The following is an 18,513-nucleotide window of genomic DNA, read 5'->3' as shown; positions in this document are numbered from 1 at the left end:
TCTTACAGACCAGACCATGTTCATACAATCCAGAAATTGTTTTCAATACGAAATTCATGTCTCTCTGTTAATTTAGTTATTTACATTACTTTAAATAGATGTTTGGTGTATGTATAGTGGATACATCCCTGTGATAATTTATTATTATTTTGTTATTGTCCAGCTACTGGCGGCACGGATGGTGCAGTGGGTAGCACTGCCGCCTCACAGCAAGGAGGTCCTGGGTTCGAATCCCTGTCGGCCAGTGCCTCTCTGTGCAGAGTTTGCATGTTCTCCCCGTGTCTGCGTGGGTTTCCTCCAGGTACTCCGGTTTCCTCCCACAGTCCAAAGACATGCAGGATAGGCTGATTGGAGAGTCTAAATTGCCTGTAGGTATGAGTGTGTGAATGAATGGTGTGTGTGCCCTGCGATGGACTGGCGATCTGTCCACGGTGTATTCCTGCCTTTCGCCCAATGTATGCTGGGATAGGCTCCAGCCCCCCTGCGACCCTGTTCAGGATAAGCGGGTTAGGATTGTAATGTTATGTAAATGAAAGTAGTCATGTTTAGTACTTTGTTGCCCCACCCCCGAATCCTCTTTCTATTCAAATGCAGAGTTTTAGTAATGCTTGTAGGACAACCTGAAAATAAGATATCCAGACTCTGATAATGTTGCTAGGTCACAGACAAGAAGTTACAGCATGCAAAGGATATGCAACAAAATACTAAACATGACCACTTTCATTTAGATAACATTGCTGTGTCCCAAAAATGATGGTGCCCTGAAATGGATGGACTATGTATAAACACTGCTGTAATTTCTACGTGGTGAACCCAAAATGTATAAAAATATGTTTAACCATATGTGATTTTTTTTCTATTACAAATCTCACATTGTGTACTGAGGCAATTAAATAAATGATGGGTCTTTGACCCAAACATTATGGAGGGTCTGAGACGTCCGCACTGGTACTTTATTTGACAGACAACGGACGCTTACAGAATGTTTTCCCAAAACAGTTCGCTAAACGGGTAAAAACGTTAAAAGGTAACGTTATTCATTTTTCTACAACATTATGTGACGTTATGCCAAGATTGTCAGGACCCAGTACAATTGCATACAACCCGTAATGGTTTTGACAATTCGAGCCACTCTGAGCATAACGTGATGTAATTACGGTAGCAGTTCAGGTAACCTTAAGCAGTAATGTTACTTAGCTAGCATGAATCAGGTACCTTGTTACTTTAACCAGATAGGTAATTATACTTAACGTTACATTGGAGGTCTAGAAGGTAATTTAACGTTAGCTAATGACTTCGACTTATCCATACCGTTACTGGCCGGAGTGGCCACTGAAAAGCACTACTGCGCATGCCTGCTCACTTTCGTTTTCACTGCTGTTGTGCGGACAAAAACACCAATGCGGAAAGTCGCCAGGTACACGTTTTGTTTTGTTTTGCGAGGACGTGAACTTTAAAATATACATGCTGACATTAACAGGTGATAGAACAAAAGATTATTTGGAAGGAAATCTTTCAGGAAATTTCAGCTAGCTGTACTTACTATTCTAAAAACTGTAATGCATTCGATAGCTTGCAGAATTATTATGAATGCTGTAGAAGTCACCACGAAGACCAATGTACTTTGGACGTCACCGTTGTTCAGTAGAATTCCCAGGGAAATAAACAATAAGTATTTCAGTAGGTCGAGTAATACCGAAGAGGGCCAAGGAGCAGGTGGTAAGTAGCTTTTACCATGAATTAACTTCGCGTACTTCAGTTTGTAATATGTGCTTTATGTGAAATTTCTGTTTGACGTCGTTAGAGGGCAGCAGAAGACTTGGTTTGATTGGAAAACCTGATGAGATCAGAAATATTGTTAATTAAAAATCCGTATTTATTTTTTCGTGCTTTCAGTTTTGGTAAATGTTTCAATTGAACCAGGCAGTTTTTGCGAACATTTTATATTTAATATTTTATATAATTGCAAAAGGTTTAGAAAACTCTCTTTTACAGTGGCTAGTAGCCTATAGGGACGTTTGGGGGTTCCTGGTCAAAATACAGTGAGATACACTTCAGATAACTTCAGAGCACCATGTAGACGAGAGTGCTTAAAGTCTTTTCTTGATTTTGAAAGTGTACATGGAAACTGAAATATTTTAATATCTTAAAAAATAGGCTCAGCCATCAACATAAATAATGTATTGTTAGTACAATACATTATTTATGTTATAAGTGTGTTTTTATAGTAAAAACCATGCTTAGTAATGGCCACCAACAATATCACTTAATTGCAGAGGAAATCTGATGTACATATCTTGGTGTAAGCTTGGTGTAACTGAGGAGCTATCAAGTAGCAATAGTACAATTCTGTGCCGTACAATTCGGTAGGCGCTACCAGGATGATCTATGCAATGTTCAAAAAGTTCACAATTAGAGTGCATTTAATTTCTTGTCCTTTGGTTGCATCTGGTTACATTATGTCATTTCGTGCTTGTGCTTGTAGAATTTTCAGACTGCATAATTGCGGTGCGATTTTTGGTTTTGTGTTGTGGTCACATGAATGAAATGGGTGGGCTATATGGGGGGAGGGAGTACAAAACCCAACCCTAAAAACACTGAAATAAATTATCTGTGGAAAATAAAAAAATTCAACAAAATGTCAGTATTTTCCTAACTTTTGTTTTTCTGTACTTCTGTGACCCAGATCGTTTGTTCAGGTCAGTTGCAGATCTTAAGTAGGAAAATCTGGTGCAAACAGACACATATTGTAATGTTTTACATCACTCATACTTTGGGTCTGGTTTCTGTAACCTAAAATAACTAGAATAAAAAAGTAAGTACTGACCATGAAAGACATGGATCAAGTAAACCGAGACGTGTTTCTTTTCCCGGGCATTTCTCAAACGATTGCAAATGCACTGATACTGCCCCAGTCATAAGGAAGGCAGCTGTTCCCCATTGAACTTTTTGAGCACTGCGTAATAAAATAATCTGAAAATCAGCAGTTATTTTTTACTGCGCTTTAGTACGATGGCTCCTTTCAATTCCGCCCCCTTACTGTTAGCTGTGGCAGCAATAAAACGGCAGATTAGTAGGAGCTGGTTCCGCTAAAATTCACCACCTGCACCTGCTCCTCTGATTCAAAACACAATCAGGAATCCTCAAGTATTGTTTTTGAAAAATGATATTGCCTAGTATTTTAGATATCATTTTAAAATGTAAATTGCCTTTCCACCCCCAGTTTTTGTGCATTATAATGAAAAGGCGTCTAGGGTTTTTGGAAATTTAAACAAAATATGAGGACGGTTTTGATTTTATGAAGCAGGGTGGGGCTTTCTGCTCCCCCCCCCCCCAGCCCCCCCTGTACAATTTGCGACGGCCTCTTCTTTCATAGGCTGGCCGCAGATGTCTCTTGGCTGTCCCTCAGCTTCACGGTAAACAAGTAATCCGAACTGCAGTCGGCAGGCCGCAGAACTGTGACCTAAACCAAACTTCAGCCCAGGCCGTCCGCCAAAAGCAACAATGCCTTCTCATTCCGCGCTTCCTCCTCCTGTCCAAAAATCGATTTACATTCCATTCGTCAACACTGCATTGTGTCGCGTTTGTGTGTGTGTGTGTGTGTGTTTGAGTCGTTATCGCTCTTAAGTGCTGAGGCCCGCTCCATTGTGTCTCAGCCACGGTGCGGAATGTGGTGTCGGAAAAGTGGGGGTCCGTGCTGGCCGTCGGGATAAACCGGCCGGAGGTGCGCAACGCGGTAAACCAGGAGACGGCGAGGCTTTTGTTCGAGGAGCTCTCCGCCTTCGACAGCGACCCCGCCCTCTCGGTGGCCGTGCTCCATGGCGTTGGTGAGTGACCGCCGCAGCTCTCGGCCTTGCGTCCTTTGCGCGCCAAAATTGTGTCGCGAGGAATGTAGGGCTGCACAATATATCGTATATTTATCTTCGTCAAGATATGAACCTACGAGATAAACACGTCACCAAAGACTTGAACTGAGATGAATAGTATTTATTTAAATTGATGTTCTGTTAAATTGAATGGCTGTTCATGTGCAATTTGTTCAATAAAAGCATGTTGGAAATAATGTATTTCATTTATTTTATACAGTGGGCATAGGCTATTTATTGTCTTGGGTCTATGTTAGCAGTGTACCTAAAGTGGAAAGACAGAACTATGTACACTTCAATATGTGTTCATTTATCGCAAGTCATAAAGCCATCACAATACTCAGCAACGTTATCGCATATTTTCCTGTGCATGTGCAGCCCTAGTGAGATTCAAACGCGTGGCTGCTAAGCATGCTTCAGCCATTCAGCCTCAACATCCAGATCTGCGAGGAGGGTGCGTGGCTGAATCACCCTCTCACCTTAACTAAACTTGTGCCCTCTCCTTACCTGTGCGGTAATTTCCTCACACAGACCCTAATTTTCCTTTCCTACAGGTGTGAAGACACGGAGCAAATAAGCACGTCTCTACATTGCGGGTTCCAAATTCTGCATTTCGGTGATAAAAGAATGCTAAGCCCTGCGGTGTGTGGTCCCATGCCAGCGTAATGAATGTCTTTGGTTCTGTGTTTAGGCACAATGCTACCCTTAACTGCAAGGTGTCAGGGAATCGGCCTCAAGCTCCAAATTTCTTTCCGTAAAGATAGTAATTACGGGGGCAGCACGTTCGCTCAATACACACAGTTACCAGTCAAATTATTGTGATTTCTTTAATTACACATTTCAACCACCCCAGCGCAATCAGGAGTTGTAAAAGATGAAAAGGGGTTTGAAGTGTTGCACTGACTGGTATTCTCACTGACTACAGGCTGCGGTTTTAGAGGGGGGGGGCTTCCCCTCTCTCACAAGCCCTAATTAGCAGTTATTGGACGGTGTCAGGGAGTCCAGGCCGTCAGCCGCCTCCTCGCGTTAACGCGCGTATAAACACAGCTGAGATGGTGGGCCCGCAGCACGCCAAGAATGAGGCTTGCAGGATGCTCGCTTGAATGCGTTTCAAAATGGTAATCTTGCTCTGTAAATTGAGCCCCTTCAACTGCAAGTGATTACTTCAACCTGCGTATCCACTGTTAAGAGTTCTGCTAGGAGGAGTGCAAGTCCAATAGTTCAGGCAGGCGCTTCAGACTCGGAGCTACATGTGTGCCAGATGCACGCGGATGAATGCAACGTACTGGAGACCTGACTGAATTAAGTTTTTGCCTAGTTTGCTTTTAAATGGACTAATCTAAATCAGTTGTTATTGTATTGTGAGCGGCCTGTAGCGTAGTGGTTAAGGTAAATGACTGGGACACACAAGGTCGGTGGTTCTAATCCCGGTGTAGCCACAATAAGATCCGCACAGCTGTTGGGCCCTTGAGCAAGGCCCTTAACCCTACATTGCTCCAGGGGAGGATTGTCTCCTGCTAAGTCTAATCAACTGTACGTCGCTCTGGATAAGAGCGTCTGCCAAATGCCAATAATGTAATGTAATGTAATGTGAATAGTGAATTGAAATGAAGGCCTTCTCAGACTGTCTTTGAAGGTACGTTTCCTTAAATCTGCATTTGTTGGTCGACACATCCCTTTTAATTGCGTTGTTCATCTTTGTTTATACAGATGAGCATTGACATGGTTTGGTTTGGTCTCTGATAACCTATACGATGAGGTGGCTGACCGCTGTGACACACTAACTGTCACCTCGTGACCAGACAATTTTTGTTCCAAATCCAGGCTGGAACTTTGAAGCTATGCGTTCATGAGGAAAGTATTTGAGGGGGCCAAATTAGCCAAAGCATAATGGTTTTCATTTCTGCACTTTTGAGAAAAGTGTTTCAGTGCTTTCAGTAAAGTATTAAATGGCTTTCTCAGACCAGGTTTTTTTGTCTTATGCCGAGGACACCCACTGACACAGTGACTGCTCAGAGAGACTGAAACACTATGTGCCAATATCAGAGTTCACTCCAGTGTCAGGTTTGCTAAGCCATTCAATGGCTTTTCATTTGAACTGAGGCCTGGACTAGGCTGTCGTGGCTACACAGGAGGCAGCAACCAAGCGCTTGCAGTCTTTCTGGCCTCTGTGGATCAGACAAACACATCATTAATAAGACTTCTTCGGCTGTATGGCCCTGGGACCATGTCTGAGTGGAAAAAGGTTCCGTTCCCATGACTTTACCCAAAATATTATATATGCCCATGTGGGAGTGGAGAAAGAATATGACCCATCATCGTTTTCACCATTAGTGTAAAGAACAAGAGAATTGTTCAGCCCCCTGCTGGAAAGAATGTGACATGCGGTTTGTAGGCACCTCCCGGACAGGCGAAATTCCACATGAATCCAATTGTCTGTGTTTAATTTTGCTGCTTTATTATTAATGAGCGCATTGTCCTGCAGGAAGAACAGCTTGGCCAGGCACGTTAAGTGGAAAATGATTTGTGCGCCAGGAGTTTCCTCGGACTAGTTTCCAAATTGCAGCTCTTGTTGTTTCTATTCATCTTCCTCTTCCCCATCTTCTCTGGTTTCTATGGCCATACTTTATAATTTTGTGGTCTCTTCTAGGAGGGAATTTCTGTGCTGGTTATGATCTGAAAGAGTTGGGCCATCACTCTGCCTCCCTCAAATTGGAACAAGATGTCGCCAAAGGTCCTGCTCCTATGGTTAGAGCCTCTGCGAAAATGCACCAAATATTGTTCCAGTATTAGTAGTCAACTGAGGAATCTCTAGCACATGGTACCATTCTGTACTGAGCAGCCGCTAAGGCATGGTGACTCCCCAATACATGCATATCTGTTTCCATTGAGTCACTGGGACACATTGTCTTTCACTAATGAAAGGTAGATGATGTACAGTATTATACCAGTCTATATTATGCTGCCATTGGCCACAATTGCATGTAGGCGACTTTCTGAGTGCTTTACATTGAATATTGAACAGTTATATTCAAAGTGAGATGCCATTGATAAACAGTATTTGGACTTGACACAGTGTGTACAAGCAGTACATGTTTGCATTCTGGAGTCGCGGTGGCTAACTGAGGAGTCCCAGAGGTACTTGTAAACAGAGTTCCTGAAAAAGTCTCTTAATATTGATTTGTTGGCGTTTTATCAGTAAAGAACTTTCTTATATGAAGGTTTATCTGTGAAAATCATTCACTGTCTCCCCAGGGCCCCTCCCGCATGCAGCTGTCCAAGCCGATGATCGCGGCGATTAGCGGCTACGCTGTAGCTGGTGGGCTGGAGCTGGCCCTGCTGGCCGATCTGAGGGTGGTGGAGCAGAGCGCCATCATGGGGGTGTTCTGTCGCCGCTTCGGTAGGCCCCCCTTCCCCTTCCCCTTCTCTCTCACCCTCCTCATCATCAGCATTCTCTTTCTCTATTGCCTCTATTTGTGTGTATCGCTTTTAAAAAGTTTTCTCCAATGGTCTGCATGAATCCAGTTGCCATCGAAATTTGGAGGCTTCAATCTGCAACTGCAGCCGTGTTTATGTGTGAACCCCACTGCTGATTCGGAAGAATGTCGAGAACCACTGTTCTCCTCCAAAACACGTAGCTTCGCTAGCCGCTGCTTTTCACACTGCAGACTACAGCCAATTGGAGTCAGAGGAAGACCTTTCATATGTGGTTTTGACATGCAGTCCACATGCACCAGCAGAGGTCGCTCGAGTGCGATGAACACCTACCCGACTGAACCCTCCCATACCCTGGGTGACGTAATCACAGTCCCAGCTGGAGCTGGCAGTCCCACTTGGTGCTGGCAGGGTCCAGATTTGATCTGAGGTCATGAAGCTCATGCTTACACCATGGCGTGGCAACTTAACCGAATGAGCCACTCGACTGCCCAGAGAAAGGTTCACCGCGCAGAAAGTGGTCCTCAAACCACCAGTGTTGCCAAGAAGTGCTCATTTGGTGCGTCCTATTGGTTGGGGATTATAAACTAAGTTGTAGGGCCCTGTATAAAATTACAATAGCTAAGCAACATTTCAGGAGCCAGTCCACGTCTTGCCTTAAAATAAATTGTAAGAGAAGCAGTCCAGGCGCCACGGATGGTGCAGTGGGTAGCACTGCCGCCTCACAGCAAGGAGGTCCTGGGTTTGAATCCCCGTCGGCTGGGGCCTCTCTGTGTGGAGTCTGCATGTTCTCCCCGTGTTTGCGTGGGTTTCCTCCGGGTACTCCGGTTTCCTCCCACAGTCCAAAGACATGCAGGTTAGGCTGATTGGAGAGTCTAAATTGCCCGTGGGTATGAGTGTGTGAGTGAATGGTGTGTGTGCCCTGCGATGGACTGGCGACCTGTCCAGGGTGTATTCCTGCCTTTCGCCCAATGTATGCTGGGATAGGCTCCAGCCCCCCTGCGACCCTGTTCAGGAGAAGCGGGTCAGGATAATGAATTAATGAATGAGAAGCAGTACAGAGAGAATTGGGGTCATATGTGCTATGCTGCTTTACTTTGACATTCCCCTGGCTTGTGTTTTATGGAAAGACCATTCTCAGTAGAAAAGCTAAAAAAACCTTTTTGCAATACATTACAGAAGACAAGAGAAGGTAGCCTAACATTTTGAGCTGTTACATAGACGTCTCTGGTTTGGCCGAAGCCAGTGGGCAGAAGTGTTTTGTGCCCCGAGGTGTGGAGGATCTCCCGTAACACAAAGAGGAAACGGGGATGCATTGCCTGTCCTAGATACCTAAATACTCCTTCCCCAACTAAAAATACAGCCGCCATGTTTATAAATACAACACACAGACTGTAATTTACTGGCCATGGTCGATTTTCTGCAGTTTTTCTAAACAAGGCTTATCATTCCCCCTCTGTAATTAACATGGTGATCCTGGCATTGCCCTCGTCTGACTATACACGTCCTTTGGGCTTTCCGACGAGACTGTTATTGAGAAACGAGTCAGCCATGCTGTCATTCATTTTAATGTATGGCACTGCTTATAAGGTTTGCCTTCGTGACATATTTTTACGAGACGATTCAACCAAGATGCTGAGCTCTGAGCTTTGCTCGAGGGTATGGGAGGTATTAAAGGACGGGCCTGTATTGTGACCTGTCTTTCCTCAGAGCATTGCTCATGTCTGAAACTCCTGTGCTTCATCATCCCCCCTGCTGGCTGAGGTTGTGATGGTAACATGTCAATCACCAGTTGCCATTCAGATTTTCAATTACCAATCCGCTTCCTCAGGTGTCTGAAATGGGCCTCACTCAATCTCTGGCCTGTCTCACACATGTTTTTCATACCTAAAAACATTTTCCTATAAATGAGTGGGTGTTGCAATGGAATAAGTGTTTTGAAGCCAAGGTAGGTATCCAAGCACACTTGGCCATGGGCCTGTAGATATAACATTAAACAAAGAGAAATCACTATTTATCAAACATAATGACACTGTTGGTATTATGGCTGAGAGATTTATTTTAGGAACCCTCTGGTAAGTATGTTAAATGTCTAATTTTGACAGATAAATTCCATAGTATCCATTGGTTAGGCGCAGATGGCTGTAGCCCTGGGGAAACCCTTGCGGGGTCTAAAAGACTACGGCGTGTATGTGATGTGGTCGCACCACAACCACAAGAGGGTGATGACTTCCTGTCACGTGATTCCCGAAACCTGCAGCTGGCTCATCCGGGCCCCTGTCTCTCGTGAGCCGGAGTGCGTATGCCGGGGGAAAATCGGCGGGGCGGAATGTGGCTTTTGGACCCGAGATTCTGAAGAGCGACGAGTGTTGGGAGGCAGGCAGGAAAATAGTACAATGGAAACGCTCGAGGTTTAGCGCATGGAAAGCAGTTGGAGCGAAGAGGGCGATCTTATCTCAGAGTCTCGGCTGTAGAACGTCCAGTAAAGGCTGGCTGCCTGGCGGAGAGGATCTCTGGGACCCGGGGATGCTGGTGGGAGGACTCGAGGCTTTGCTCAGGTTTCAGCCGTGCTCAAATCCCCAATTAGCAAGATGAATGGAGTGCTGAGAGAGAGTCGAGTGCCAGGGATGTGTCTGATACCGGGGGGGAACGTCCCAGGACTCCATGCAGATGGAGCGCGCTCAGTCTGACACACCAGAGTCAGCTGGAGGACTGCTGTTTTACCTGCTTTAACTGCTGTGTGAGTGTGAGGAGATGTGGGTTTGGGAGAGCGCTCAAGATTTTCTGAATTGGCTCCTCTCTACCGGAGAAAGGGAACCCCGTCTGCCTGAAGTGCCTCGATCATTCAAGTCAATCAAGGACACAGTGACCTAAACTTAATTAAATGAAAATCATTTGCCAAGTCACATAATTAAAGGTTTCAGGTGGACCAAAAACCAAAAGTGCCCAATTCTAGTAGCCCCTGTGTTCTCAGATTTGTATTCGGTTTTGCTGTTTTTGGCCATTATGTCGTTTTCTTATCATATGCTGTTTCCACTGGCATCAGTGCAGCATGGCAACCACAGTCACTCTATTATGGTTTTACTTATTCCTTCCCTCAAACAAGGGCATTTTACTCATTATAAACAAGTTATTTTTAGAACCTTTTCCTTTGGTCATACTTGCTATGATGTCAGGGCATGGACAACATAGGAACCACAGAAAAAAAGCAAATGATTCAATGCTATTCAGTGGAGAAGATTGAATGGAAAAAAGTCCTATTCTTATGTTATTCTGGGGCAGCAGTGTGTTGCAGTAGTCAGGTGCTGGGTTTCTTGTTTTTAACCGTTGCTCCAGACAAAACTGTGCTGAAAAATATAATCCCTGGAACCCCTATTTATGTTTAGTCCACATCACACTTCTGTTTTGTCACGGTTTTTTTTCTTTAATCCACACCAAGTTTAATCGCATTACCCTCATTGTAGGCCATTGTGGATGGTGAGGCTTTGATGTCGTTTGTACGCCGTTATGACCCGCAGAATGCGGAGAAGAAAAGCCTGGCCTGTGAGCCTTTTCTAAGGGTACAGTACTCCTCTGATAGCATAGGGTCTGCTTGCACACATGCCTGTACACATGAAAGTGAGGTTTCCAAGCTTATTCACAAATTCTTGAAAAAATAATTTACATTGAACACCACAATTAAGTGTTCAGACCAAAAAGTAAGGCAACGTATGTGTGTTCCTTGCTTATCTTTCACTGTTGTATTCATTGTTCTAAAGAAATCTGTATTTACAGTTCATGTTCTGAGTGAAGCAATCTTAGACCTGAGGTATAAGATCCACAGCTTTGAAGATCTGAGTCTGAGTGTCTCAGACCTCCAAAAGAACGTGGTGTTTAATTTGTCAAAGTACACTTTCGGTCTCATCTCATATGTAAAGAGTACTCTGCTCTGAGTGGAAAGCTGAGTGTCTCAGAATGGGTTACATACAGCCTTTGTACTGTTTATAAGCTGAAAGATACAAGATACAAAATCAGCAGATGATGGCCAGAGAATAGAGTATGATGACCAAGAAAGCTATTGTGAGGATGAAAGAAAATAAAAAATGAATTCGAGCTATTGTGGAGTGTCTGTTCATTCAAAGGCAACAGTATGGAATGTCCTAAAAAGAAACTAAGTACTGGAGGACCTTTGGAATTACCAGCGATTAGGCTGCTGGTGGAAGACATCAGAAAATGACGATGGAAGAAAAGAAAATCCTACATGGTCAGCTGGAGTAATTGCTAATGTTCTCCATACATTGGGGGTCAAAGTTTCACTGGACCCTGTGCAGAAGGCTGAGAGGGGCAAATTACAGTGGCTACACTTTCAGATGCTCTGGACACTTGGCATGCAAATTTATCTGTCAAGCATGGCGGAGGCAGTGTCAAATATTCGGCCTGAATGACTGCATCTGGAGCTGGTTCACTGGTCTTTACTGATGATGTATCTAGTGATGACAGCAACAGAATTGACAAGGCAGAAACCTATTCTCCACCAGAACTCAAAATTCCGAGAAATGCCACCCAACTTGGATGGACGTTTATCCTGCAGCAAGACAACAGTCCAAAACATACAGAAAATGTTGTCAAGGAGCTGATCAGAAAGAAATGTTGGAAGTGTTTGATGTTACCAGGTCAATCGCCATGTTTAAACCAAATTGACCATGCTTTTCACTTGCTCATAAGGAAACTCAAGCCTGAAATCCCACCTAAATCTGTGAAAATACTGTACAATTCGCAGTATAATCTACACAAAGCAAACCTGAGGTAGCAGTGGCAAGGATAAACTCCCTCATGACAAGTTGGAAGAACCAGACTGTCCTCCTCTCTCTGACAGTTTCATTCTGCACATTGAAGGAAGGCACAAGACCTCAACAGATCAGGGGCCGAGTACGTTGAGGTCGCCGGGCTGAAATCAGATGGGTCATAAGTAACAATCATCGGCTGGGACGATAGGGCAGAGTGCCCTATGGCTGTGGAGGCGACCCCTGCAGTGCAGAGACTGTGGCCGAGTTCATTATACCAGAGTGGTGACATCCTGAGGAAGTCTCACACAGCCTGTGGTCCAGATGCTTCCTCTCTCCGTTATTCTGCTTTTCCACACGACAGATCAATACCCAGGGCCTGACCTGGGAATACCTTACCTTTCAGGGCACTCAGGGCTATTGTGAAATAAACCTAAAGTAATGTCTTCGTTTAACATAACAATCTGATAAGATAACATTTCATGACATAGTGTTTTCTTACACACCCTTGTCTCCGTTAACTTTTTTCCAAATGTATTAAATCCTGAAAAACTGGACGGTCGCCAAACCATACCAAACCAATACCCTGACACTCGATTGTCATTACAGGGAGAATGTGGAATGAAACTTGGATTTTTAAAATTTATACCATTCAGGCTTGCAGAGAGATAGTTTGTAGGAAATGTCGTCTGAACCACCATGCCCATTTACAATAGGCCGCAGGACAGGACTGAACCGGGGATATCAGCCATTAAGAGACGGGCACTGGCGAAGGAAGAGGACCCTGCAGATGCATTCTGTGATACCAGGAGTAATGCAGAGGGATGTGTCGACCCGTCTCCTTTCTCTCCTGATGAAGTGTGATAGCAGTGGACCAGAGCTGTGGAGACCTTTTGTGTTGGAAGACCTGGCTGTAATCTAATCTTCCCTCCATCCCAGGAGGCAATTATGGGTTTGAGTGTGTCTTGTATCAGGGATTCACCTTATCACCAGCAGAAAGGAATCTTTACTTTAGTTTAAAGTCTCTAGAGAGTTTTCTATCCGGAGTGGCGCTCACAAGGCCTCCTGGACTAGAGTTACATTTTTAACCTCAGATTTGGGCTCTCCCTATTTAAGAATTTTATTTTTCAATAAAAATTCAATCCGTAACATTTACTGTGATGTGTGAAATACGGCCTGTCTCCAGGATTTCTCCACCGGGCCTTGTATGTCATAACTGGGTATAAAGACAGCATATGCTGTGCACTGTGTTATCCTTTACCATTAGGATAGTCAGCACAGAGAAATGATTGATGTCAGTTTAAGGCAACAGAGACAGGAAGAGGGCTATTAGCTGACAGACTGAGGTCTCCTTATTGGTTGCAGATGTATTACACTCTATTCCAATATGATGTATTTGATGGATTTTGAGAGCTGAGCTGCATGTATAAATATAATTATGTTATTTACATAAGTTTCTACCCTGGGACTCCATAAAGAAAAAATAGACGGAGGAATTATTTCGGGTTATGATAATACATTCCTCCCATAGTGATGGTTTTTCTATAATGGCCTTATGATGGGTAAGAAATTGGAAGCCCCCCTCAGAGCTGTAGAAATTATGGTTATGGCAGAGAGGTGTTTTAAGTACAGGGTTACAATTTAGCTATTCTTCTGAATAGCCACAGTAGATGATTGTTACTGAGGGTTGGGGGTGCATGTGTGTGAGTGAGTGAGTGGAAGAAATTAAAACCAAAACAAACTTTGATTTCAGAACTGGATGGTATATACGAGAAAAAGAACCCTCTTCCTTTAATGTCTCAATTTTGGATATCTTTAAAAAACTGTTTTAGTCTTGTAATGACATTAAAACATTGTTTAAAGATACTTGAATTGCGTTACCTGACTTACAATCTTTTTGTCTTCTTTGGCAAAAGGGTAATGTATATAAGGTTTTAAGTCTAAATAAAGGCTAAAATACTGGGTTTATATTTGTTTTTTGTGGTGCAGCTGCATTAATTGTCATTTTATTTTGTGTAAATTTGTGTACATTTGTCTGAGGTGACGACACTTTTGTGAGATAATGCGATTTGTACAGTTGCACCAGAATTCGACTCATATCGGGTATTTATGTGTAGTATTATTGGTTGCACGTCCCTGTTACCTTCAGGTGGTTTGCGTCGTAATGAGGTGCTGTCCTGTCCCACAGGCGTGCCCCTGATCGACGGAGGGACGGTTAGGCTGCCCCGTCTCATTGGCCTGTCCCGGGCCCTGGACCTGATTCTGACGGGCCGGCCCGTGGCTGCACAGGAAGCGCTGGCGTTTGGGCTGGCCAACAGAGTGGTCCCAGACGGGCAAGGTAACGCCCGGCTCACATGCCTATGCGCTTACGGCTAAGTGCATTTCATTTTCTCGACATATAAACCATGATTAGTAATTCAATAAATATAATGAAGATGCATGATTTGATTTGTTAAAACTAGAGAGCTGGACAAGAATCCATTTGCATTGCATGCAATTTGCAATGCTTGAAAATCGCCCACTAGCAGACAAGCTTAGAGACAATATTGCACTCGGGAGGCATGTGCAGTGTTTATTGGCAGAGATGATCTAATGGGTGTGATAAATTGCATTCAGTGGAACCAGCTACCACAGTGATCTGTAAGCTGAAAGAAGAGCATGAACTCAGCATGTAGATCTTAGTCTGAGGTTTTTTTCCCTCAGCTTTCTAACTTGTGATTCATGGCATATGAACAATTCTGAAAATGATTATTTTGCATTATTTAAACATCTAACATAACCGAAATCCTCTTGAGCCTGTAGAAAAGCCTTTGCACGCACACTCGGTTTTGGTTCCTCTAACGGCATTACGAGATTACGTTTGTTCTTGTAGGAAATCATTCCCACAGTTGCAGCCAAGTGCTGCTAATTGGCTGGGTTGCTCGGTGATGGCCGAGTGGAGACGTGGCACTTTTTCCTGAAAGCCGAACATCAGCAGGGGTCCTATAGGAACATTTTAATTATCTCAGACCATAAATCCACCCCACAACTGAACTTCCCTGCATTGGCTGGAGTATTTTGGTAAATGAAGATAAAGATATTACTTCACGAGAGAATGTTTCTCGGCAGCAGCTTAAGCCAGAAACCTCAGAATGAGACTGCATTTTACGACCCCCTTGTAGATATATTGCGTGGGTGTGTGTTGTGTGTTTATGTCCTGTTGGTTGCTGTGCATCTGGACTGCAACCAGTGCGCACATGTTTGTGTGTGTGTGCGTGTGTGTGTGTGCATAATCTTTCTTGCTGGGGCAATTGAGATGGAAATTTTTATTCTGCATATTGTTTGATAGATCCTACTGATATACTTTCTGCTACTCAAATGAAGGAGACCAGAATGCAACTGAAATATATTTGGGCCCCTATTAATGAATAAAATTTACTGTGTGTGAATGTTGTGTGTGTGTGTGTGGGAGGGTGCGTGTGTCTGTGTGGCGGGAGCTCCTTCTGTGTGTTAGCAAGTCACTGTGGAGCTGGTGTGTTTTCTTTTGAGTTTTCTGTTGTGTTAATGTGGTAATGACTGTTGTCTCTCATACTAATGCAGTAATGTCCGTTTTGTGTTATATTAATGCAGTAATGTATATTTAGTTTCATATTAATACAGTAATGTATGTTGTCTCATATTAATACAGTAATGTCTGTTTTGTGTTATATTAATGCAGTAAGGTATATTTTGTTATATTAACGCAGTAATGTTTGTTTTGTGTTATATTAATGCAGTAAGGTATATTTTGTGTTATATTAATGCAGTAATATGTTTTGTGTTATATTAATGCAGTAATGTCTGTTTTGTGTTATATTAATGCAGTAATGTCTGTTTTGTGTTATATTAATGCAGTAATGTCTGTTTTGTGTTATATTAATGCAGTAATATGGGCTTTGTGCTCTAGCTCTCCAGGCGGCTCTGGAGCTGGCCGAGCAGATCAGCTCCTTCCCCCAGCAGTGTCTCCGAGCCGACCGCTCGTCTGCCTGCTACAGCGCCTTCGATGCCCCGTCCTTCTCCCAGGCCATGCAGTACGAGTTCCACAACGCCACGCCCGTCATCCAGGCCGAATCCATCGCCGGGGCCGGCAGGTTCAACTCCGGAACGGGCCGCGGAGGGACGTTCTCCTGAGGCGCTTTGCCAAACACTTCCTTTGCCGGCCATTTTCCACATAATAGAGTTCCCAGAGATGAATGCTCTGTGGGACCATCTTTTCCTGTTAAGTGGGTAATGTCAGGCTACACTGAGGACAGTGACAGAGTTACCTACATTACATTACAGTTATCTAGCTACTGATTTTATCCAAAGCGACATGCAGGGGCCAACCCTCCTGGACCTTGCTCAGGGGCCCAACAGCTGTGGCTACACCGGGGCTTCAACCACCAACCTTCCAGGTCCCAGTCTAAGTCAAACAACTTAGTTACTAGGATATAGGCTCCCAGCAGGCCACACTGCAGACAGATTCCATGATTTACAGTTGATTAGAGTAAGCAGGAGACAATCCTCCCTGGAACAATGTGGGGTTAAATGCCTTGCTCAAGGGCCCAACAGCTGTGTGGCTCTTATCGTGGCTGCAGCCGGACTTGAACCACCAACCTTCCTACCTTAGCCACTAGGCCACAGGCTGCCTGTATATGGTGATTATTGAACTGAAATTAATCTGATTCTATGCACTCTAAAGCAGTGTTTCTCAGTTTTTGTTTAGAACAGCTCTTCATGTGTGTTTTGCTAGTTATGGATTTGATGCTTTTAACTTGTGGAAGAACCTATGTACTTGTAAGTCACTTTGGATTAAAAGTGTCTGCCAAATCACAAAAATGTTAATGTAAAATGTAAACTCGGGACTCACTTGCCAGAAAAAAGGTTTTTGTTGTTACATTACATTACATTACATTACATTACATTACATGGCATTTAGCAGACGCTCTTATCCAGAGCGACGTACAATGAAGTGCAAATCAAACACAAGTATGAGTGCTAAGAGGACCTGAGAGGACAGTACAGTTCCGAGTCCTAGTGTAAACATACAGATAATCAGAACCCTTGAAGAGAACAATCAACTTCCAAACTAGCATACCACAGTTGGCAGCTAGAATACCCTGAATAAAACAATACAACAGCCAATAAAAAACATCAATATCTATACAATCTATACATAAGTGCCATTACAGTCTAAGGCTAATCATGGTGGTGAGTTAGGGAGGGAAAGGTGTAGCCTGAAGAGATGAGTCTTCAGTCTGCGCTTGAAGGAGGTCAGAGACTCTGCTGTTCTGACATCCACCGGGAGGTCATTCCACCACCGTGGAACCAGGACAGACAGCAGTCGTGAGTGTGAAATGCAGGTGTGGCGAGGGGGAGGCGCCAGACGGCATGAAGTCGCAGAACGGAGGGGTCTTGTTGGTGTATAGGTCTTGATAAGGGATTGAATATATACAGGGGCTGATCCTTTAACTGCCTGGTATGCGAGTGGAGGTTGCTGAGCAGGGGGGTGACATGTGAATGTCTGGGAACATTGAATACCAGACGGGCTGCAGCATTCTGGATCAGTTGTAGGGGTCTGATGGCAGATGCTGGAAGGCCAGCCAGCAGAGAATTGCAATAGTCCAGGCGGGACAGGACCATTGCTTGAACAAGGAGCTGAGTGGAGTAGGTGGTGAGAAAGGGTTGGATTCTCCGGATGTTGTACAGGAAGAACCTGCACGCCCGGGTCACCGTAATGATGTTCTCGGAGAAGGACAGCCTGTTGTCCATCACCACTCCAAGGTTTCTTGCACTAGGGGATGAGGTCACTGTGGTATCCCCTAGTGAGATGGAAAAATCGGAGAAGGGAGAGGTTAGAGCAGGGATGAAGATTACCTCCGTCTTACCTGGGTTGAGTTTTAGATGGTTGTTGTAACCAGGAACTCACACACTTGATTGAACTAATCAAGGGCACTTTTGGTGGTATGATTGATTCAGTCATTAAATCAGGTGTGTGAGCTACTGGTTACAACAAAAACCTTCTGGCAAGTGGGTCCCGAGGACCGGAGTCGGGAAACACTGCTCTAAAGGGACAGTGCAGTCAGAAGTGGGATTAGCGTGTGTCACACACACACACACCATGGACCGGCGGGAGAGAAACACTGCTCTAAAGGGACAATGCAGTCAGAAGTGGGATTAGCGTGTGTCACACACACACACACCATGGACCGGCGGGAGAGAAACACTGCTCTAAAGGGACAGTGCAGTCAGAAGTGGGATTAGCGTGTGTCACACACACACACATCATGGACCGGTGGGAGAGAAACACTGCTCTAAAGGGACAATGCAGTCAGAAGTGGGATTAGCATGTGTCACACACACACACCATGGACTGGTGGGAGAGAAACACTGCTCTAAAGGGACTGCAGTCAGAAGTGGGATTAGCGTGTGTCACACACACACACACCATG

At 44.3% G+C, this 18,513-nt stretch overlaps 1 protein-coding gene across 3 annotated transcripts; it reads left to right on the top strand.

The window, feature by feature from the left end:
- Nucleotides 1–1,380: 1,380 nt before the first annotated feature.
- zgc:101569 (uncharacterized protein LOC449822 homolog) lies at nucleotides 1,381–17,255 on the top strand. 3 transcript variants are annotated; one of them, XM_061239663.1, is made up of 7 exons: nucleotides 1,381–1,417; nucleotides 1,682–1,719; nucleotides 3,657–3,827; nucleotides 6,517–6,614; nucleotides 7,122–7,266; nucleotides 14,253–14,402; nucleotides 15,990–17,255. In XM_061239663.1, exons 1-7 carry the CDS (start codon nucleotides 1,401–1,403, stop codon nucleotides 16,211–16,213), a joined length of 843 nt encoding a protein of 280 aa, XP_061095647.1. In that variant the 5' UTR covers nucleotides 1,381–1,400; the 3' UTR covers nucleotides 16,214–17,255. The 3 variants fall into 3 exon arrangements, with proteins under 3 accessions (XP_061095647.1, XP_061095646.1, XP_061095648.1); XM_061239662.1 differs by having other exon boundaries at nucleotides 1,389–1,719; XM_061239664.1 differs by lacking the exon at nucleotides 15,990–17,255 and adding an exon at nucleotides 14,937–15,257 and having other exon boundaries at nucleotides 1,389–1,719.
- Nucleotides 17,256–18,513: the final 1,258 nt, after the last annotated feature.

This window comes from Conger conger, chromosome 4 (assembly GCF_963514075.1).
Source record: "Conger conger chromosome 4, fConCon1.1, whole genome shotgun sequence".
Taxonomy (NCBI): domain Eukaryota; kingdom Metazoa; phylum Chordata; class Actinopteri; order Anguilliformes; family Congridae; genus Conger; species Conger conger.
This window is presented reverse-complemented; position numbering and strand designations above follow the sequence as displayed.

Coding starts and splice junctions, on each gene's coding strand:
- zgc:101569 (XM_061239662.1), top strand. CDS start 1,560: ATGCATTCGATAGCTTGCAGAATTATTATGAATGCTGTAGAAGTCACC. Junction 3,828..6,516: donor GGCCGTGCTCCATGGCGTTG/GTGAGTGACCGC, acceptor GGTCTCTTCTAG/GAGGGAATTTCTGTGCTGGT. Junction 6,615..7,121: donor CCAAAGGTCCTGCTCCTATG/GTTAGAGCCTCT, acceptor CTGTCTCCCCAG/GGCCCCTCCCGCATGCAGCT.